This window comes from Ascaphus truei, chromosome 15, assembly GCF_040206685.1.
Source record: "Ascaphus truei isolate aAscTru1 chromosome 15, aAscTru1.hap1, whole genome shotgun sequence".
Classification (NCBI taxonomy): Eukaryota; Metazoa; Chordata; class Amphibia; order Anura; family Ascaphidae; genus Ascaphus; species Ascaphus truei.
The window spans coordinates 17918743-17942577 of record NC_134497.1 but is presented as its reverse complement, the minus strand read 5'-3'; the positions used below and the strand labels follow the sequence as shown (position 1 = coordinate 17942577).

General features: G+C 48.5%; 1 protein-coding gene across 1 annotated transcript; it reads right to left on the bottom strand.

Annotated features, from left to right (window-relative positions):
• Nucleotides 1–3365: 3365 nt before the first annotated feature.
• Nucleotides 3366–23277, bottom strand: LOC142466628 (uncharacterized). Its single transcript, XM_075571848.1, has 16 exons — nt 23144–23277; nt 22843–22957; nt 22320–22401; nt 21284–21388; nt 19699–19824; nt 19233–19296; nt 18513–18573; nt 15451–15536; nt 14055–14204; nt 12460–12501; nt 11189–11338; nt 10726–10793; nt 10105–10159; nt 8746–8815; nt 4445–4521; nt 3366–3644 (listed from the first exon to the last, which is right to left on the bottom strand). The coding sequence occupies exons 2-16, from the start codon at nt 22940–22942 to the stop codon at nt 3615–3617; spliced, it is 1266 nt and encodes a 421-aa protein (XP_075427963.1). The 5' UTR covers nt 22943–22957; nt 23144–23277; the 3' UTR covers nt 3366–3614.
• Nucleotides 23278–23835: the final 558 nt, after the last annotated feature.

Below are 23835 nucleotides of genomic sequence, written 5' to 3'. Positions count from 1 at the left end.
TATTGCATTAGGTGTAATACTCGATACTTTGAAGGTATTGCATTGGATGTAATACTCTATACTGGAAGGTATTGCATTGGATGTAATACTCTATACTGGAAGGTATGGCATTGGGTGTAATACTCTAAACTGGAAGGTATTGCATTGGGTGTAATACTCGATACTTCGAAGTATTGCATTGGGTGTAATACTCTATACTGGAAGGTATTGCATTGGGTGTAATACTCTATTGATGGAAGGTATTGCATTGGGTGTAATACTCGATACTTCGAAGGTATTGCATTGGGTGTAATACTCTATACTGGAAGGTATTGCATTGGGTGTAATACTCTATACTGGAAAGTATTGCATTGGGTGTAATACTCTATTGATGGAAGGTATTGCATTGGGTGTAATACTCTATACTGGAAGGTATTGCATTGGATGTAATACTCTATTGATGGAAGGTATTGCATTGGGTGTAATACTCTATACTGGAAGGTATTGCATTGGGTGTAATACTCTATACAGGGATGTATTGCATTGGGTGTAATCTGTGACGTGATACCTTGCTGAGTATAACGTTGGGATTTTCCTTTCCAAGATCACCTCCACCAGCTCGCAGAGCCTGAGAGGGACCCTGCTTGGTCACACGACACTGCAGAAGTCCCCGCCTGTGGCCGATTGTAAAGAGACAGCAGACTGAGGGCGAAGAGTATGTGTCATCCCAGCGTATCCCTGATGCACCGAGCCCAGATAAAGGTGGGAGCTTATTCTGGGATTGCTATGAGTTACAGGACATGTTTATTTATTTATTATTGTGTCAAGCTCGTTTTACCGACATTATCCCTCGTCCTGGCATGTAATTCTCACACCGCATGTTATTCGGTGTCACACGGCTGGACCTGGAAATACACGTGTGTTTTACAACTCTCGGAAGTGCTGTTGTCGTCCCAAACGTCAGAACGCAATCTGCAATATTATTCCCCCCTTTTTTTAAACTGACGTCTGTTTACCTTTCCTTCACTTTCTCACCCGCAGAAGCTTCGCCCTAAAACAGCTTTGTGTCATTAGAACCAAGTTTGCCACCACACCTGGGATGCAAAGTGATGGCATACAGGGCATGGGCAGGCCAGAGTGATCCCAGGGCATAGGCAGGCTAGGGACAGTCCAGGGCATAGGCAGGTTAGGGATAGTCCAGGGCATATGCAGGCTAGAGATGGCCCAGGGCATAGGCAGGCTAGAGATATCCCAGGGCATAGGCAGGCTAGAGATAGTCCAGGGCATAGGCAGGTTAGGGATAGTCCAGGGCATAGGCAGGTTAGAGATGGCCCAGGGCATGGGCAGGCTAGAGATAGCCTAGGGCATGGGCAGGCTAGAGGTGGCCCAGGGCATGGGCGGGCTAGAGATATCCCATTGCAAAAGCAGGCTAGATTATATCCCAGGGCATAGGCAGGCTAGAGATAGCCCAGGATATGGGTGTCACGGGTAACCGGGTTATTTACACTTTTTATCGGGATCATTGAGCAAAACAAGGTTATTGAAATAAATTGTAATTTATTCGGCATAAATTCGCTTACACACAATGATACACAAAATACAGACGAAAGACACACTTACTTTTGGGCTGGGGTAGGAAACTAGACTTTCCTAGGTGCAGGGATCTCTTTGTGAGAGTTTTACCCTGACCGAGACTTAGCCCGGGATCTCCTGGACCCAAATCGGCATAAAATGCCATACGCCACCGCTATGTTCGCTTCTGATAACTTGGTCCCTCCTGACCGCGAGCTACTCCAAATCTCCAGGAACTCAAATCGGCATAAGATCCCAGCCGCGACCACTACGTTCGATTCCGAGAACTTGGGCGCAAAATGCTGGACTTAGTCTCTGGAGGGCAGGCTTTTCAGACTCGAAATCGAAGCTAGTACCTTAGCTTTGCTATTACAAACAAAGCATCTATGAATAGTCTGCCCGCGCTCTTCCGGCTCTGACTCAAGCGGAAAACACAATCTGATTGGCTCAAGGCTTCTTATAGTATTCTCTGCTTCATTCATTAAATAGAAGCAGAGCGGACAGCCAATCAGCGTGTGGGAACTTTATCAAGCAGCCAATCAGAGCCAAGCCGGGTAGAAAATCCGGATCTGCATGAAATTTGAAATGGCCACGGGTCATGTGCAAGCCTGCCACATCTCCCCCCAGCTATCCCAATGCCACCCGCTGGGCAGGCACGACCCTAGGTCTGGCAGAACAAGTTGCATCCCGGAGGACAACCATAGATCTCCGGACTTAGTACTCCGCCTTTCCCCGCTGACCAAATGCCGTTCACACATCACGTTCTGGCCATCCTCTGGCTGCTTTGAACTCCGATGTCCAGCAGACCTACCGGCGCCTATGGGTTTGCACGGGCTGCCTGTTTGGACATCAGTTACAAATGTTTAAACATATTAAAACTATATTTTAATACACACCGAGTCTTGTCGTTTTATTTCTGTCTGCCTTACTCCCCACACACTTTCCCTTGGACTCTGACTCCCCCCCCCCCCCAATCTAATATACGGATGGGCAACCCACAAACCCTATACTGGTTCTGGCTCACCTTGACACTAGCCGGAGTGTCCCCCTTAATCTAGTGATTCCCTCAGCTACAGGGATACATATTTATCCCTGTGCCTCATTCAACTTTCTGGGCTGTGCTGAAGCAGGGTACCCTAGTGGTGAGTTGCGCTTATGTTTTCATGGGGAGGTATTGCCGGGACAATATGCCTACATGTATCCGAGAATCAGGCATGATTCCCTGGTACATTTATTGGGGACCCGGTAACTCAGGACTCCAACCTCCCAGGCACATTCTGTCAACGGTTCCTCCGCAAACCCCCTCCCCACCCCTTGAAACTCATACACTAGCAATCCCTGATTGATGGCATGCCCGGAAAGGGAAACACACACACACATTGTTATTACCCTGCGTACAATGTGATCATACTATGTTACTGGGTCCAAGAGCTAACTCTCTGGGACCCTTATACACGGAGCAGGGGTAACCAAATGGGCTTGACCTTTATTATAGAGCCTGGTTACCCCCTCCTGTCACAATGGTTTGGCTAGAGATATCCCAGGGCATAGGCAGGCTAGCGATGTCCCAGGGCATGGGCAGGCTAGAGATATCCCAGGGCATATGCTGTATGCATCTCAAGCTGTCGTGTACACAGTAACATGACATGATTGGCCCACAAATAATGCATATGGAGTATGTCATTTGGCTGGGATTTCTGCCCTAACACTACATTCACTTCACCGGCAGTTTGCCGAGGTTTTACACGCAGCTATGAACTGGGGAAAGTGGAGAATGTGTCAAAACCATTTTCTATAAAAGATAACAAACAAAATTGCAGAGAAAATTCAATCATTTATTGTGCAGGTTACACTGTGCGTACACAGCGACACAAAGCGCCAGGCGTTACATAGGGCGTCTTGCTTTGAAGGCGCACAGCGATGTTTCAATTCTTTAACCACAAACCAGGTTGTGTGCGAGCGGAAGAAGCAGAGTTTGATTCAAAAGATAAGGAAAGGATGTGAAGAACTCAACGCTCTTCTGCGTGGAAGGCATTTACCTCGCGGGGCTGGGAGGCCAGGCTTCACTTTGGAATGGCACAAGAGCAAGATGCCTGACGAGAGACGGAGAAACGGTTACTTTCTGGCGGTTTGTGAGGGTGACGCGTCACTGCGGCAGAACACAATATTCACAAGGCTATTTACCAAAGCGGGCATGAGATTGAAGCTCGAAGAAAGAAAATGGCCTGACGTTTGCCTACAAATGTGAAGGATAATGCTGCACTCCCCAAAAGAAATCAAAACAATACAAATACCAGTGCTCCTGGTCCAGGAATCTCTGCGTGGTACCCCCAATAGCATGTACCCCCAATAGCATGTATGTAAGGAAAGACCTAGGCACTACGGATTTCTGCTAGAAAAGTGATTTAATAACATGTGCCTAACATATGTATAACATGTGCCTAACATATGTATAACATGTGCCTAACATATGTATAACATGTGCTTGCCTAACATATTTTTTTTCCCCATGATCTAATAAACATCCAAACCTTTATTCTCACTGGATAGGGGGATCGCCCCCTGATTTTGTATTAACTGCCATTTCAGACCTCAGCGCTTAGTGAAGCCCGCCCATGGGGCTTAATCCTGTGCATATATATATATATATATATATATATATATATATATATATATATTCTGTATACCCAACATAGTGACCCAATGCCCACTGTAACCCTCACATATATTTGGTATAGCCTCCCACTTCTGCACTGTTGATACCAATGACACATTACTTGGGTAACACATCGAGGCTGTAAAATAACTTCCTTGAGGTTCGTTGATGAGTATCGGTGCATTGTAAAGGTTTTATAAACGTTCTTAGGGATGGGATCAATTTGGACGTGCTCACCTCGACTTGTTGGCATGGTGGTATTGGTGTCGTTGGAATTGGTACCGGAATTGGTACTGGTAAAGATATAGTGGGGACTGCAAGACAAGGCATTAATCACATCAGTGAGTGCTTAGAAGGCAGTAACTTGGTGAAAATTACTTTGTTAATGGTGGGAGGCAGCGAGGGTATTAGAGGTAGGGTGGAGTTACCCCGTAGGGTTTCCTTGGCCAGTGTTGAGCTTTGCAAGGTAGCGGCCGGACTACACGCGGTACAACACGGCGATTTACCTTTCGATACGGCATGAACCGTTGGACAGCGCTCTGTTACTACGAGGACAGGTTGTGCCGCTCACACATGGGGGTTTATTTGTCGCACGTGACATGGAGAATATGGTGGCAGGCGCATGGCGAGACCGTGAAGGTCTGCGCCAGACTAGGCTGTTCCTCTAATCCACCACCTGCTTACATGGGTGGGAAGCAGGGGGTCTCCGGAGTGGGGGTCTAAAACCGTTATTTTCAGCTACGGGGACCCCCTGGATCCCGAGATATATACTGAGAAAGGTGCCACTGGTTAGTCCCTGGTATTAAAATCCCTGCGTCACGCCGGCCAATCGGAAGCCGCTGCCGATCGTAACGCGGGAGATTTTCCCTCCATTTTGTTTCCCCCTGGATGAGATGCAATCGGTGGGAACCTTGGCAGTAAGTATCTCCGAAACCAGGGGCTCCCCGGTGATTAAATAATCCAATGTTCGGGTGTAGAGACCCCAGGTTTTCTCGGGGCGAGGAAGGAAATGGGAAGGAGGAATTCCTACCTATAAATAACTCTGACCCTAGTATGTTATTAAAGAGACACTCATGTGTCCCTGGACTTGTGGTCACAGATGCAAACTGATTATTTGCAAGTAGTGTCTGAATAAATCCACATTATACAGGAGTTCCTCATACACACGCCTCCTCCTAATATCGTGCGCGTGCTTCTCAAATTTATCTGCATATATTATCATCTGGTTTTGTGCTGCACTTCCGTACATACTCTACCATAGGAATTGATCGCGGTGGAAAATATATATACTAGCTGATATACCCGGCGTTGGGCGTTGCCCGGGCGTGGAAGGACAGGGGGCATGGAGTGGAAGGGCGGGGGGGGAGGGGCGTGGAGGGGCAGGGGGGAGGGGCGTGGAAGGGCGGGGGGGTCAAGGGGCGGGGAGGGCAAAGGGCAGGGGGGCAAAGGGCATGGGGGGCAAAGGGCAGAGAGGGGCGGGGGGGGCAAAGGGCAGAGAGGGGCGGAGGGGGGAAAATGGCAGGGAGGGGTGGCGGGGGGCAAAGGGCGGGGGGGCAAAGGGCAGGGGGGGTGGGGGGGGGGGCAAAGGGCAGGGAGGGGCGTGTGGGCCAAAGGGCAGGGAGGGGCAGGGGGGCCAAAGGGCATGGAGGGGCAGGGGGGCCAAAGGGCAGGGAGGGGTGGGGTGGCTAAGGGCAGGGAGGGTCGGGGGGGCTAAGGGCAGGGAGGGTCGGGGGGGCTAAGGGCAGGGAGGGGCAAGAGGGCAGGGAGGGAGGGAGGGGGGCAAGAGGGCTGGGAGGGAGGGGGCAAAGGGCTGGGGGGGAAAAGGGCAGGGAGGGGTGGGGGGGGGAAAGGGCAGGGAGGGGCGGGGGGGGGGGCAAAGGGCAGGGAGGGGCAGGGGGCCAAAGGGCATGGAGGGGCAGGGTGGCTAAGGGCAGGGAGGGGTGGGGGGCTAAGGGCAGGGAGGGGCAAGAGGGCAGGGGGATCCTAGAGGGAGACAAGCTACAGTCTGCAGCAGCAGCTCCGGTGACGCCAGCTACCAGCGTGCAAACCGGAAGTGACGTGTCGGCGTGGACTAGCAGCAAGGACGGAGCCAGTGAATGAGGCGGTTGTGTGAGGGGGTTTCCCGAGGTCGCGACTCGGCATCAAGATCACTCTAAAACCAACGCCTTATACCATCTGGTATCCTGTAAGCCTTGATTTTTTATCATTGTCGGATAAAGTGTTTTTTGGCATTTTAACATCTTGGCTGTGTGTCTCTCTACTGGGTCTTTTTTCTCCCAACCTCCTGGTTTATGACTGATCTAGCATATTCCTATGGAGTTCTACCTGCTCAATGTTTTACTGTAACGTTATGCACTATGGTAGTTTATTTATTTTATTTCAGATACTGACGCTCCCCTGATATTTCGTTTTTGCTTTGAGTGTGGACGTGGGAACTAGTCCGTGAAGGGTTTGAGTGTCCTTTTTTTTCCATATTTTTGTGCACGAGTATTTTGTGTTATTTCACTGTATATTAGCACTGTTACTGCACTTTTGCACTTAGATAGTGTTTTGAGCGCCATTTAGTATTTTGTATTTGTATCTGGGGGGGAAAAGGGCAGGGAGGGGTGGGGGGGGGGGAAAGGGCAGGGAGGGGCGGGGGGGGGGGGGCAAAGGGCAGGGAGGGGCAGGGGGCCAAAGGGCAGGGAGGGGCAGGGGGGCCAAAGGGCAGGGAGGGGCTGGGTGGCTAAGGGCAGGAGCGGCGGGGGGGCTAAGGGCAGGGAGGTTCGGGGGGCTAAGGGCAGGGAGGGGTGGGGGGCTAAGGGCAGGGAGGGGCAAGAGGGCAGGGGGGGCTAAGGGGAGGGAGGGGGGCAAGAGGGCAGGGGGGGCAAAGGGCAGGGAGGGGTGGGGGGCCAAAGGGCAGGGAGGGGTGGGGGGGCCAAAGGGCAGGGAGGGGTGGGGGGGCCAAAGGGCAGGGAGGGGCGGGGGTGCCAAAGGACAGGGAGGGGCAGGGGTGCCAAAAGGCAGGGAGGGGCGGGGGTGCCAAAGGGAGGGGCGGGGGGGGGCAAAGGGCAGGGAGAGGCAGAGGGGCCAAAGGGCAGGGACGGCCGGGGGGGCCAAAGGGCAGGGAGGGTCGGGAGGGCCAAAGGGCAGGGAGGGGTGGGGGGGCCAAAGGGCAGGGAGAGGGAGGGCAGGGGGGGCAGAGGGGAGGGAGGACAGGGGGGCAGAGGGGAGGTAGGGCAGGAGGGGCAGAGGGGAGAGAGGGCAGGGGGGGCAAAGGGCAGGGGGAGGGAGGGCAAGGGGGGTCAAAGGGCAGGGGGAGGGCGGGCAAAGGACGGGGAGGGAGGTCAGGGGGGGCTAAGGGCAGGGGGCGGAGGAGAGGGAGGGCAGAGGGAAGGGAGGACAGGGGGGCAGAGGGGAGGGAGGGCAGGAGGGGCAGAGGGCAGGGGGGGCAAAGGGCAGGGGGAGGGAGGGCAAGGGGGGTCAAAGGGCAGGGGGAGGGAGGGCAGGGCGGGCAAAGGACAGGGGGAGGGAGGGCAGGGGGTCTAACGGCAGGGGGCAGGGGGGGCAAAGGGCAGGGGGAGGGAGGGCAAGGGGGGTCAAAGGGCAGGGGGAGGGAGGGCAGGGAGGGCAAAGTGCGGGGGGAGTCAGGGACGCGGTAAATAAGTTTACTCACCTTGCACACGGCCGCGCTCCTGTTCCTCCGGGTCCCGGCCGCCCTCCTACTCCCCCTTCGGGTCCTCCGCGGAGAGGCTGAGACGCTCCGGTGAGGAGGTGCTGTGCCTCTCACGGGGAGAGGCGGAGACAGCCGGAGGAGAGGCGGAGACAGCCGGAGGAGAGGCCTCTGGGACGGGGAGATGCCGCAGAGAGCGCACTCTGTGTGTGTGTGGGGGGGATGGGGGGGTGAGCAGGTCGGGTGGGGAGGGGGGGTGAGCGGGTGGGGGGTGAAGGAGAGCGCCAGGTGAGGGAGCAACCTCTGTGAGGGGAGAGCCACGTGCTCTCTCTGTGTGTGTGTGTGTGTGTGTGGGGGGGGGGTGAGCGGGTGGGGGGGTGAGGGAGAGTGCCGGGTAAGGGAGTGGCCTATGGGTGGTGAGGTGAGAGTCCCTCGCTGTATCCCGGGCGCTCGCTCCGCTCCCCCACTGACTGTAGCGGCGGGGGGGGGGGGAGGGGAGGAAAAAGCACGGGAAAGAGGGAGACCCGGGGAGAGGAAGTGTGTGTGTGTGCGGGGCGGGCGGCCCAAGGGAGCAATCTCATTGGCCTGGCCCAAGGTCCAATCTGATTGCCGCTAGGGACACAGGGAGGGACACAGGGAGACACATACAGACAGACAGACAACGACACATAGGACACTTTGAGAAATATATAGTAGATATATATATATATATCGCCCCAGTTCTACAGCGCGTTGGTGCTAATGCATATGCATGCCGGAGGTGGCGATCGAATGGAAATACCCACAGAAGTGCTCGGGGAAAGATCGAAGGTTTCTCATTATCCGTGCCCACCCAAGAAACACTTCAGCGATATGACACAGTGGGTTAGTAAATATCTGTACTCACCTTTTAGGCATACGTTCAGGTACAAGTTGAGTAGATCGATCACCGTCTGCTTGACTTCGGTGGCTGCGTTCTAAATGTTTCAGAACGAAAACAAAGCATTTTTTAGTTTAATCAAAGCGTTGTGTAATCCAGATGCTTGTTTACACCGTGTATCCCACTCATTTAAGGAAATGAAACACACGTACTGTACGTTCTTGGAGCTACATAATATGTAATCCAATTCAATAAAACCATGGGAATATCCTTAGCGTGTTGTGAGGCGGCCATCTTGGATGTATGCTGTCATTGATGATACTGGGCTTATAAGAAATATGTTGAGATACTTTACTTCTCCCTATGAGATCTGGTTCTTAAACTTCACAATTCCCTTCTCGGCCTAAGTGTGAGTCGGGGCAGCGGGGGTGTTTAATGGCTAATAATGACTCTCAAAGTCTCTTGGCCTTCTCATTATTTTCAGTGACATAGAAAGATGTCTTGCTCCTGAAGGCAAAAAGGTTTCATTTTGTGTAGATCATTTGAGGGTATATTTGATTGATGTTCTTAAAAGGGTCTCGCTGAGATTTACACAAGCTGCTTCAGAGACTCCGATACATTTTATCCCAATATAATTACCCTAAAGAACTAGAATAGTTCTGGAAAACACTCACTCCTTCTGTCCCGGCAGTGTGAGAGAAATCGAGACTTGTAATTACTTGGCATTACAGTTGCATGTATTTACACTGTCACAGAGTTACACTGGCGTGTATTTACACTGTCACAGAGTTACACTGGCGTGTATTTACACTGTCACGGAGTTCAGTGGCGTGTATTTACACTGTCACAGAGTTACACTGGCGTGTATTTACACTGTCACAGAGTTACACTGGCATGTATTTACACTGTCACAGAGTTATACTGGCGTGTATTTAAGCTGAAACAGAGTTACACTGGCGTGTATTTACACTGTCACAGAGTTATACTGGCGTGTATTTACACTGTCACAGAGTTATACTGGCGTGTATTTACACTGTCACAGAGTTATACTGGCGTGTATTTACACTGTCACGGAGTTATACTGGCGTGTATTTACACTGTCACAGAGTTATACTGGCGTGTATTTACACTGTCACAGAGTTATACTGGCGTGTATTTAAGCTGAAACAGAGTTACACTGGCGTGTATTTACACTGTCACAGAGTTATACTGGCGTGTATTTACACTGTCACAGAGTTATACTGGCGTGTATTTACACTGTCACGGAGTTCAGTGGCCGTATAATGTCACAGAGTTACACTGGCATGTATTTACACTGTCACGGAGTTCAGTGGCATATAATGTCACAGAGTTACAGTCGTGTGTATTTACAGTGTGAATACTTACTGCGCAGCCGCACTGTTGGTGTGTGGTGACCACAGTTATTTCAACTTCAATTTCACTACAAATAATAATTTAACATGTAAATAGTTACTAGAATAAATACATTTTTGTGAAGGCATACAGTAACTCTCACCTCTAGCACTGAGCACATTGTTGCCCATAGTGACTAAGCTATGCTATTCTATAAGACCACTTTAGAGCCCATTGGCTGGAAAGACATCTTTTTTAAAGGGATTGAAATGACTGACCAATAGGAAGCTGTAACTGAGGATGTGGCCACTTCCTGTGTGCCCCATATTTGGCCGGGAACTTCACAGGTAATTATCTCGGGAACTGAGAGGGGTTGGTAGGGGGGATTAGGGGGGAGTGGGGGATTAATGGAGGGGGGGAGGAGGAGGAGGGAGGAGGGGAAACCCCCGGAACTGAATGTAGCTTGGTCTTCGAAAAAGCCAATGAGTAGTATAACAGAGTAGGAGGCATTGCTACTTTCTGCTTCCTAGCAGCTGTAAGTATCCATCTGTGACCTGCGCTGTTTTATGGGTAACATTTTTGTTTCTCCTATTAATAAAGTATACCCAGGTTCTCTTATCTACATATTCCCAATATTCCTATAAATTATATTACCTGTTTAGACACAGCTCAAGTTCCAAGTTCCTTCCAATGATGTTATGGGTCGCAACTAAATCCACGGTCTACAATAAACCAAATAAAGTTAATAGTATTTCTTTTTTTTTTGGGGGGGGGGGGGGGGGGGGGTTTGTTAACGTTTTCCTGAGATGAAAACCCATCATGCCGTCTGTGGCAAGAGACCCCCAACTGAATCGTCGTGTCTTAGGGGCCCTCTAATGATACAACCAGAAGACGTGGATCGGCGCAGCCGTGGATGTGATGGAATCAATGTTTTTCAGGCCGGGCAGAGTCACACCTGGTGTCCTGTGCCCCGTGGTGGAACGGACACGTTTGGCCCTCATCCAAACCTCTGGGGTCGATCCCAGCCGCAGAAATTCCAACTTCAACCCCCCTCCCCTTCCTCGCGTAACCATATTGTCCGGGTCCCCGGTACCCCGCAGCCCGTTTTTATACTTACAACATCTAATTCAATCAACGTGTCGGATTCGCTGCTTATGACCACGTTCAAGGTAATGGTCACTGACGCTGATCCAGCTATTGTTTTTATCACAGGATTTTTGGCGTTAATTTCCACCTTCAGGACGTCTCCTACAGCAACATCGAGTAACTACGGAAAACAGACACAGAAACGTGAATCGTCCTGAGGTCATGCCGGCATTTCTTATAAGCTCTGTATAATATAATAATAATAATATTATTAAATCACCTAAAATATACAGATTGGGCACAATATTGTGACCTTTCATTCAACTGTCGCTAAAGAAAAGGGGCGGCCATTTGGATATCCTGACACTAACACAAATGCTCCCTGAGCGGAAAAAAAATCGAAGGATGTTGAACTGGTATTTCTTTTGCCGCCCCTCCCCCTTCCCCCAACAGGTCAGGTTTTCAGGCTATCCCAGCGTCAGCACAGGTGGCTCAGTCGGTTAAAAATGACATTGATTTAATGACGGACTTTGTCAAAATTCTCAGATCTTGTGATGCGCTTTACAAAGTCAGAAGCTTCGCCCATAGACAAAGGGGGCAACTCCAGGCTTCTAGGGCCACCAACAGGTCAGGTTTTCAGGATATTCCTGATATATATCGAAGACTGAGCCGCTGATTGACCCACCTGTGCTGATGCAGGGATATCCTGATAACCTGACCTGTTGGTGGCCCTTAAAAAAGGAAGTTAGCCACCACAACTGCCTTAGACCGACAAAACATACTTGGGAAGATTCTTTTCCATTGAAATGGGCCAATTAAATATTTTGGAATATTGTCGCGTTGGTGTGTGATACTCTGCATTGTGACTGTTAGCGCTGCGTTGGTGTGTGATACTCGGCATTGTGACTGTTAACGCTGCGTTGGTGTGTGATACTCTGCATTGTGACTGTTAACGCTGCGTTGGTGTGTGATACTCTGCATAATGACTGTCACCGCTGTGTTGGTGTGTGATACTCGGCATTGTGACTGCGTGACTGCGTTGGTGTGTGATACTCTGCATTGTGACTGTTGACGATGCATTGGTGTGTGATACTCTGCATAATGACAGTCAACACTGTGCTAGTGTGTGATACTCTGCATTGTGACTGTTAACGCTGCATTGGTGTGTGATACTCTGCATTGTGGCTGTTAACGCTGCGTTATACTCGGCATTGTGGCTGTTAACGCTGCGTTAGTGTGTGATACACGCCATTGCTGCTTAGCACATCCCGAGTCATAGAATGTTTAATAAAATTCACTTACCCCAGGGAAAATTTCTATGAGTTTGAGTGTGGATAGGTCGAGCTGTGGGGAAAGCAACAAGAAATCATTACCCGGTAGTAACAACATTAACGGGCACCGTGATATTCTCCAACTGGCACGTGATATCCCGTCCCACTCATGGGGAACTCTCCCGGTTTGTGCGGCCGTCAAATTGATGCCATTTTGGAACATTTTTCAAAGCATGAGGAACAAGAAACTCGCTCTGCCAATGTGCAAAAGAATCCCAAATCTAGAACTGAATGCAGCAAGATAAGCAGAGAAGAGAATCTAAGAGAACCCCGAATCTAGAACTGAATACAGCAATATAATCAGAGAGGAGAATGTAAGAGAACCCAAATCTAGAACTGAATGCAGCAAGATAAGCAGAGAAGAGAATCTAAGAGAACCTCCCATCAAGAACTTAATGCAGCAAGATAAGCAGAGAAGGGAATCTAAGAGAACTCTGAATCTAGAACTGAACGTAGCAAGATAAGCAGAGAGGAGAAAGTAAAATAACCCCTAATCTAGAACTGAATGCAGCAAGATAAGCAGAGAGGAGAATCTAAGAGAACCCCAAATCTAGAACTGAAGGCAAGATAAGAAGAGAGGAGAATGTAAGAGAACCCCCAATCTAGAACGTAATGCAGCAAGATAAGCAGAGAAGGGAATATAAGAGGACCCCAAATCTAGAACTGAATGCAGCAATATAAGCAGAGAGGAGAATGTTAGAGAACCCCTAATCTAGAACTGAATGCAACAAGATAAGCAGGGAGGAGAATCTAAGAGAACCCCAAATCTAGAACTGAATGCAACAAGATAAGCAGAGAAGAGAATGTAAGACAACCCCGAATCTAGAACTGTATGCAGCAAGATAAGCAGAGAAGAGAATCGACAGATGTCTGAAATGTGGTAAATTCCAGTTTTTCTGATTTTTTTTGCTGCTTTTGAATAAACACATTTTACACTCAAACGATTGCACAGCAGAGAAGTGTACGAGTGCAGGTTGTGCGGGTTCTCGTACATTTTTTAACAAGTGCACACGCGTTTCACCATGAAGGAGAGTGGTCACAGTACAAAGCGCGCACACGCTTTTCACCATGAAGGAGAGCCGTCACAGTACAAAGCTTACACACGCATTTCACAATGGAGTGGTCACAGTACAAAGCGTGCAAACGCGTTTCACAATGAAGGAGAGCGGTCACAGTACGAAGTGTCTACATGCGTTTCACCATGCAGTAGCCTTTAGTACAAAACGTGCACACGCATTTCACCATGCAGCAGCTGTCAGTACAAAGTGTGCACACGCGTTTCACCATGCAGTAGCCATCAGTACAAAGCGCGCATACACATCCCAGATAACAAACACATTTTGCAGTTAAATTGTTGGGGAGTTTAACCTTTTAGTTTTATATAAAAGCAGCACACGCAAAAGGAAAGTTATTCATAACATTGAAGGTTATTCACGTAGGCACAGACCCAACATAGGGTATGAATGGATGCTGAAACTTAGCACTGTTTAGTGAATATGGGCCTTAGATTGCTGGTAACGAGTAATTGTCAGTGGGCGCACGTATAACACAGACTTTATTACTTACTATTGATGTTGGAATCTTTACTATTTTAAGAACAGAATTTAAAAGGCAATCAGTAACTCCATAATTCAACAGCTGTCCGACATTCAGTGGTAGAGATGGTATTTTGGGGCAACTTGTGTCCCGAACGGTTCCTGCTACTGTGAGAACAAGCTAGAAAATATATAAAAGCACAAAAAATGATCTTTTTGAACATTGTGAAATCTGTCTTTTACAAATGAAACCATTACTCAGCAGCTACAGACACACACACACACACACACACACACACACACACACACACACACACACACACACACACACACACACACACACACACACACACACACACACACACACACACACGCAGAAACACACTCCGATTCAGACACACACACACACACACACACACACAGACATACGCAGACTCAAGCAGACCTTCACACGCCTCAGCCAGGTCTGCCACCCTGCCCTTCCCCGTTATCCCCTTGCATACATCAGAATTTGAGGTGCAGCTCTACTGCCATGACCAGCACCCTCGCCCCTTCAAGCTGTTATAAGTCCTGCACCCCCACCCATCTTGCACCCCCCCCCCCAGTGTTTCCTCCCATTCTTGCCAGATGTAGAGGTGCTCCCTGGGAAGAAAGGCTGGCACCGTTGGGGTTGCGTCATCTCGCATGCTGGCGGCAGGACGCAGACCACCAAACGGGCTCTCGCTTCCACGGATGCAGGGAGAGGCGTGGTCACCTCTCTGTGCCAACCGGTCAAGCTGCTCTACTCAACTTTGCCATTTGGGGAGTCGGTGAGGGGATCGATCTAAGGCAGGGGTGCCCCACTCTCGTTCTCAAGGGCCACCAACAGGCCAGGTGTTAGGGATATCTGTGCTTCAACACAGTCTTCGACTGAGCCACTGATTGAGCCCCCTGTGCTGAAGCAGGGATATCCTGAAAACCCAACCATTAGGGGCGGGCAGTCTTGAGAACCCCGGCACTAAGTCATATAAAGAAGGGTGGACATCAATCTCCATCTCTGTGTGCCACGTCTCCCGCTAGGTCTGATGTGGAGTAAACCTCTGGCTATTAGTCTACTTGGTTAAACTTTGTTACCATGCGGGAGCACAAAATGGCGCAGTGTGACGACGCTATATTTCCGCAAATTTTCTCCACTGTCTGTAATAAAGAGACCCATGTGTAGTAAAATTAGAAACTGGTACTGCTGCCTGCTAGGCAAGGGTGCCAATTCTTCCCTCACACCAAACATGGAGAGCCGTGAAGTCTCTCGGGGCAAGCCACTAACTCATACCCTGAAACGGGTGTAACGGAGAAAGAAAGATAAACAATGGTAACGTGGCACTGCTTCCCAATTAGGGACCGGAAAATAACCCATTTCTGGTTGAAGCAAGGACACGTAACAAACTTACCTCTAGTACTAAATTAATGGTCGTCGTCAGGTCCACCGACAGGACAGAGTAACTGATCAGGCCATTTTCACCGATAGGGAGATTCACTGCAAAGTAAGAGAGAGTCGGCAAGTTAAGAAGAGGTGCACCTGAACAGATTGAGCGACGGGTGTGAGAGCATGAAGATGTCCGTGTGGGCGAGGGGTGACGTGTGCGGTGCGGCCATGCGTGTGTTCTCCAGCTTTTTTGGGGCTTGTGCCCTGGTTCAGTTTACAGTAGGTTCAGACTTTGAGGGGTATCTATGTGTGTGTTATATATATAGCTTAGGCTGAGTCCCGCTAGCGCTGAGCGCGCTCATGTTTGGAGAGTGCTCCAAGCATGAGTGCCGGGTGTCCTGCTTGTACGCGGGGGTTGGGGGGGGGGCATTGCGGGTAGTTGAGCGCGCGGGTAAGTATAGGTTTTTGTTTACCTAAGCGCATGTGAGCATGTGTGCCCGCGCACGAGTGCTGCGCGCGCCGCGTGAGCAGGGACTTACATATATTTATATATGCAAGTCCCCGACGCAAGCGCCGCCCGCTCAGCGCTAGCGGGGACTTGGCCTTAGGTGTGTTTCCATACAAAGGTTCAGCTGTTACAGGGTTGCTAAGCAACAATGTAACAATAAGCTAAGGATGTCTGCAGCAACCAGAATGCCTCCTCGAGGAGGGGAGGAAGGAGGGGAGGAAAGACAGCAAGGAGGGGAGGAGAGACAGCAAGGAGAGGAGAGACAGCAAGGAGAGGAGAGGAGAGACAGCAAGGAGAGGAGAAGAGACAGCAAGGAGGGGAGGAAAGACAGCAAGGAGAGGAGGAGAGACAGCAAGGAGAGGAGAAAAGACAGCAAGGAGGGGAGGAAAGACAGCAAGGAGAGGAGGATAGACAGCAAGGAGGGGGGGAAATACAGCAAGGAGGGGAGGAAAGACAGCAAGGAGAGGAGGAGAGACAGCAAGGAGAGGAGGAGAGACAGCAAGGAGAGGAGGAGAGGCAGCAAAGAGAGGAGCAGGAGAGACAGCAAGGAGAGGAGGAGACAGACAGCAAGGAGGGGAGGAGGAGAGACAGCAAGGAGAGGAGAAGACAGACAGCAAGGAGAGGAGAGGTAGCAAGGAGAGGAGGAGGAGAGACAGCAAGGAGAGGAGGAAAGACAGCAAGGAGAGGAGGAGAGACAGCAAGGAGAGGAGGAGAGACAGCAAGCAGAGGAGCAGGAGAGACAGCAAGGAGAGGAGGAGACAGACAGCAAGGAGGGGAGGAGGAGAGACAGCAAGGAGAGGAGAAGACAGACAGCAAGGAGAGGAGAGGCAGCAAGGAGAGGAGGAGGAGAGACAGCAAGGAGGGGAGGAAAGACAGCAAGGAGAGGAGGAGAGACAGCAAGGAGAGGAGGAGAGACAGCAAGGAGAGGAGCAGGAGAGACAGCAAGGAGAGGAGGAGACAGACAGCAAGGAGGGGAGGAGGAGAGACAGCAATGAGAGGAGAAGGCAGACAGCAAGGAGAGGAGAGGCAGCAAGGAGAGGAGGAGGAGAGACAGCAAGGAGGGGAGGAAAGACAGCAAGGAGAGGAGGAGAGACAGCAAGGAGAGGAGGAGAGACAGCAAGGAGAGGAGCAGGAGAGACAGCAAGGAGAGGAGGAGACAGACAGCAAGGAGGGGAGGAGGAGAGACAGCAAGGAGAGGAGAAGACAGACAGCAAGGAGAGGAGAGGCAGCAAGGAGAGGAGGAGGAGAGACAGCATGGAGGGGAAGAAAGACAGCAAGGAGAGGAGGAGAGACAGCAAGGAGAGGAGGAGAGACAGCAAGGAGAGGAGCAGGAGAGACAGCAAGGAGAGGAGGAGACAGACAGCAAGGAGGGGAGGAGAGACAGCAAGGAGATGAGAAGACAGACAGCAAGAAGGGGACGAGGAGAGACAGCAAGGAGAGGATGAAGACAGACAGCAAGTAGGGGCAGAGGAGAGGGAGAAGGAGAGACAGCAAGGAGAGGAGACAGAGAGACAGCAGGAGATGGAGAGAGATAGCAAGGTGTGGAGAGGAGATTAGACTGCATGGAGGGGAGGAAATGGAGGGATGACATATAGGGAATTAAGAGCATTGTGCACATACGGCAGGAGGGAGTGTAAAGAGAGAGGAGAGACATAAAGGAGAGTAGACATAGAGAGACAGCAAGGAGAGGTGGAGACTGATGGATGAAGAGGAGAGGGAATGGAGCGTAGTGGGCACATGGGACAAGAGGGAGTGCACAGAGAGGAGAGGAGAGACAGTGAGGTGAGTAGGAGGAGGAAAATGAGAGACAGCAGGGAGAGGAGGAGACAAAAAGACAGCAAGGAGAGGATGGGATAAGTAGGCGAGGAGGGAGTGTAGTGTGCACAGACAGGAGCAGACACAGTAAGACAGAGAGTGGAAAGAGGGGAGGAGGAAGTACAGAGAGGAGAAGGGTATGATGGAGAAGAGAGTAAGGTGGGGAAGAGAGGACAAGAGACAGCAAGGCATTACAGGGAGGGATGAAAACAAAGAGTAATGTTTCATTAATAAGCTTTAAGATCTGCTAGATCGGCGTATGTTACACCGGGTACAGCTAGTTCTCAAAATATTACAACTCCAGCCCAACTCCCGCATGAGAGATTGAGGTTGTGTGATTTAGGTGTTATCCCTGAAATGCACTTTGAATCCCTGGTTCTGACCCAGAAACAACATTTCATACAGAACAATCTAATTGTTTTCCTTCGACAAATGTAGCGGTGCTTATAGCAAAGATGCTGCTGCTTTTATTTCTGTGGAAATGAAGCATAATTTGGAATTGTTTGTCAACCAAGTGTTTCAATCTCTTTGAAACCACCACTCTGTCATTATCCTGGCGCCTCTGCAGAGTTTGCCGGACACAGGAATATCTTAAGAACAAAAGACACCGCACCGACCCCAAGCCCCTCCATCTTTACAAACCAACTTTAACATGTTAAAAATACGTCTTGGTGTCCGGTTATGACGTGGCAGTCACACAGATGTAACCATTTAAACACGTCACGTTAGTCCTTAAGCATTTGTATATAGGCAATGATTTGTACCTAGAATTGCTGCCAAATTCACGTTGGCGACGGTGACCACCTGCTGCAGGACGCCGTAAATCTGCAACAGAAAAACAAACGCCATGGCACATGTTCCATTATAATGACGCGCGCCCGGGCTGGTAACAGGAACGTTTAATAAAACACCATTCACAGCGGAGAATTGTATGTCCAGACTAGATTTAGGTGAATCTATTTCCCCTCGAGTTTGCCATTCACAATCCGAACCCAAAACCGCCATTCGGATACAACACGCTGGCGGATTGCCACGATCCATCTGCGGGATTCCGCAATCCGCTGGCGGATTTTAGGAATCCAATCCGAAGGATTGTAGGATCCGCGGATGGATCACCGGTGTAAAAAATAATACAAAAACGCAAAGGAAATGTCTGATTCGCAAAAAATAAAAATCGCCCTTCTGTACTCCAGATATGTCACCACATAGGAGAAGGTGTTGTTATATTCCTGTGTGTGTGGTGTCTTTGTGCAATCATGTTACAACAATACACACGCACAGGCGCTTGCTATTATAAAAAAAACCATGTTACAATCATTACACGGAATTGATTTTAGCGCGTGACAAGAAATCTTAAGTCTGAATGAAACAGGAAATGACCCACTGAGCAGGCACTCTTGTGGTGCGGCAGCCCCTGCACATATACACGTGTGTGGGAAGATGTAATTACTAGGTGCTTGCAAGTTCTTGGAATTAAAACTTACCGTTTTTTCGAAGACGCCGTTGAGTAGTGTCGTCAGCGCGCCAGATAACGAGTTAAGAAGTCCACTAACAGAGGGAAATATACATATATTATACATACCAAGGAATGCATGTTCCACGGAGTACTACAAGCCCTTCCAAAATTGAAATGTTTAATCTATAAGAGGAGCTAAGTGTCATGGGAAGAACGTGTTACTTATTAATAGTTTTTACAGATAAATATGTTACAAAAGCAAATCTTCTTCTGTGGGATCTGTTCAAAATACAGTCTCCCTTTAGGGATATAATCTTGTGTATTTTTATTTGTTCACCATGTGTGCCTTAATTTGTGTCAGTCGGCAGCATCGTTCCCGTTGGTTTCATTGTCCCTGTCTTTCCTGTTTAGTGTCCGACTATTCAGTTCATCTCTGCCTAAAACTTGGACATGAATGGTTTGGTAGGTGAGTGTTTGGTGAGAAAAGTACTTACAGACCCGATATCGTAATTGTAACTGCAATGTCGTCCGGCTTCTCCATGATCAGAATAAGGCAGCCAGTTTTTATTCCCACTTTGATCGCTGCTTGGACTTTCACTATTACCTTAATATCTGCAACTCTAGGTGAAAATACAAATGGCGGATGTATAATGATAATAAATACATGACATCATTACCCCTAATTGCCTTGCTGCCCTTTTGAGACTTCACACGTGGTCACAATAGCACTGAAATGCTGCAAAGGTTTAGCAGCTCTGACCGGGGATTACCTAATATATTGTATTTTCTTTCAAATCCTGCCATACAGTGATATCCAAATCCAACTACCTAAACCAAATGAAATTGGGCACTGCATCTCCCTGAACATGGTCCCATGTAGGAGCAATAGGGTACAGTCATTTGTGGGGTATTCCTTTTGAGAACTATAGAATAACCTATTTCAGCTTTATCAGGCTGAATGATCTGGGGAGAATTGACGATGGACTAAAGGGTAAATCTGTTAACCTCTTATCATCCAACCATGGCCGGTGGAGATTTGTAAATATACATTTCTTACACAATGAAGAAGGAAGTATAGTCCAGTCAATTCTTCCCAGATAAAGGGTAAAGTTCACAGAGGTTTTGTAGTGGGGTCAGCATTCATATAATGGGTCTTTTCTATAGTCTGCGGTGGATTCCTAGCACACAGTGGGCAGCTATGACAAGAACATGCGTAGTGCATCTATAAATCCCATTTTTTATGTATATAACATCAGATAAAAGATGTACTTCTGAGAAGGGATGTATGACCAATTTGTGTGTGTTTTAACACCTTGGAATGTATTGACACAAATATATATATTTATGAGTGACATGGTGAGCTTATTACGCTGTGTTTCTGAAAAGCTGTTTCGCTACAGAACAATGATTTATAATCCAGAAACATTTAGAAAAAGATCAAAAAACATATCAGTTTGGAGCATGCCCTTACTGGTCCCATCCCAGTTTGGAGCATGCCCTTACTGATCCCATCCCAGTTTGGAGCATGCCCTTACTGATCCCATCCCAGTTTGGAGCATGCCCTTACTGATCCCATCCCAGTTTGGAACATGTACTTACTGATCCCATCCCAGTTTGGAGCATGCCCTTACTGATCCCATCCCAGTTTGGAGCATGCCCTTACTGGTCCCATCCCAGTTTGGAGCATGCCCTTACTGATCCCATCCCAGTTTGGAACATGTACTTACTGATCCCATCCCAGTTTGGAACATGCCCTTACTGATCCCATCCCAGTTTGGAACATGTACATACTGATCCCATCCCAGTTTGGAACATGCCCTTACTGATCCCATCCCAGTTTGGAACATGTACATACTGATCCCATCCCAGTTTGGAACATGTACATACTGATCCCATCCCAGTTTGGAACATGTACATACTGATCCCATCCCAGTTTGGAACATGTACTTACTGATCCCATCCCAGTTTGGAACATGTACATACTGATCCCATCCCAGTTTGGAACATGTACATACTGATCCCTTCCCAGTTTGGAACATGTACTTACTGATCCCATCCCAGTTTGGAACATGTACTTACTGATCACATCCCAGATTGACTTCCAGTTCAATTTCAAGGTCGAGGGCGACTCCGGGCTTGGGGGTTATAGTCAATGTTTTTATGTTGACCGTTTTGGTAACAATGCTGATAAATGAAAGAGATTATTACACGGTATCATTCTGGGAAACGCAAAGTCGTTTGTCAAATTAGAATTGAGTGTAATGTTATTTGTATAATCAGTTAAATGGTTTTCTTATCCTGTAGGGTCTGAAAGTGTACGCCCTAAACATGAATTGTCTGTTTATTTACAACATGGGAACAGGAGACACGGAACCCGTCTCCCTTCCGAGGTTCTTGCGCTCTGTGGGAGGATCTCATTAAATAGACACTAACAGGGTATTTTAATATAACGTTTCATCATAAAACGTAGGAAGTAGCACTAGAAACACGGGTATTATCCCCTTATTTCTAAATGCATTTATTTATGCTTATGGCCCACCGAGCTAATAACATTTTAATAGTCAAGGAAGTAACGTTTATTGGGGCGATTAGGGCTTGGTTGAGGAGGGTGGCGGGGGAGGGATCACCTGGCCAGTCCTAGGTAGATAAAGCGTCTTTCAAGTTGCCAAATGTTGAAATAACCCACGATACATTAACCTGTTCACTGCTACAGCATTGCAAGCTCCTCTTGCTGCCAAAGAGTTAATAGGAGGGGAACGGATCAATTTGCAATAAGGTGAGCGGTGTCTTATGGAGCTGGCACATTAAATGACACGGCTCAGTGAGTAAGGTCTCCTTGGGCGAGTCACTGTATCTCCCTGTGCCTCAGGCGCCAAACATAGAGTGATGCCTTGTGCCTGCAGAATTCTATGTACAGCACTGTGTACAGTGTCAGCCCTATACAAGAAAAGCCATGTGGCTGTTGCATGCGCAGCATTTCTGTCACCCGAGGGCTCTACTTTTCTGCTGTGTTTTTTTTTTTTGCACAGTAAAATGTACTGTAACACTCAGATAACATCCACCGATCAACGTGTTAACATTATTACATTACCCGAGAAGGGACTGGTCAACTTACTTGGTAATCGCACCGACACTAAGAGCGTCTCCCTTCTGGGGTCCGATTAAACTTTTGATTGTGTTAATTCCATCTGTTATAACTGAAAATGAGGAAAGTTATTGAGATGAGTGCTGCAGCTACCAGGAAGGCATATCTATGGGCCTCACTGCTACCTCAGGAATTACGTACTCCCAGTTCTGCTTTTAGCCTGACTACAGGTACACACAGTCTTGGAAAAAAACTAGCGTTGGTACAAATATCTCTAGAAACCGTCTGCGTAAGTTGTGCTCAGAGAAGTACATAAGACTGGATAATGCAATGTGGCTAGCTTTCCTAAATATACCAGATACTGTGTTTCCTTCACTTTTGGACCTGTGTAGAAGTGAGTGTCTTTATTATACAGGTAACGGCCACACTGGAAGGATCGGATCATTGTTTAACACTTGAGAGCCTTTGTTAGCTTTAAAGTAACACAATGAAGAAAGAGAAGCCACAAGAAGGACACTGAAAATCTATCCTGGAAAGAGAACTTTGTACTTACGTGGAACCAATAGGTCTGGTGATGAACAGTACGGTACTTGTGATGGTTGGGCCATACATGCCAGGAACCCAAGATTCACCAGGATCCACAGCTTCAACATCTTGGCTTCTGATACCTGCATACAACACCATTAAAGACTGAGAGATGAGGAACAACAATGTGCAGAAACCCACAAACACAACAACATACGTATAACTCATGCCCGAGTAAAGTCTGGGGATCGAGGGAAAGGAATAGTTGGTACATTGAAAATTGGTCTTCGTTGTATAGAGCTGACGTCAACAACACACCAAGTTCTTACCTCAGCTGACAGAGAACTCTGACTGTACTGTAGGATTCTTCTGGCTGGCTTTGGATAGACTGATACAAACCGATCAGTCCTTATATACTTAACACATAGACTCGATCAAGGAAATGTCCTCAAATGTCAAGTGAGTCCCACATTTCCTGGGCTGTCAACCAATCTGTGCATAGTCCAATACAAATAGTGGTTGGAACACTTAATTAGGGAACGGTTTCTGAGCCAACTCTCTTGTTTACCATATCTTGGGGTACTCTCATTCCTTGCACAGAAACTGTAACGAAAGTGGGTGGGGGCTGGAGTAAACCATTATGTAACCACCTTTGGTGCAGATACTATGGGTGGTTTTCAATTTCTGTTGTTGGGTTAAATGCAAATGATGGTGATGACCATGTATACCAGCCTGGGAAATATATGTTTAGAAATGAAACTCAAAATACCGTAAGGATTTTGTATCCCCCTAAATGGATAACTTAATGAACATTTGTTCTCTATGCTGCAAAAAGACCTCATTGCACGCCACTCACGGGTAGGAAAATGTGGGCGATCCCTTCTTTAACATCATTAGGACCCCAACAGGTCAGGTCACAATGTGCCAAGCTAGTGGAAGAAATGCTGCTTGGAGCATGTGTTCCCCCCCGAGGAATTCTGTAATGTTATCGCCGGGATGTACTCATGAGTATTAGGAATAG

Coding starts and splice junctions, on each gene's coding strand:
- LOC142466628 (XM_075571848.1), bottom strand. CDS start 22,942: ATGTTGAAGCTGTGGATCCTGGTGAATCTTGGGTTCCTGGCATGTATG. Junction 19,297..19,698: donor ACAATTACGATATCGGGTCT/GTAAGTACTTTT, acceptor TCCCTCTGTTAG/TGGACTTCTTAACTCGTTAT. Junction 4,522..8,745: donor CCTGAACGTATGCCTAAAAG/GTGAGTACAGAT, acceptor CTTGTCTTGCAG/TCCCCACTATATCTTTACCA.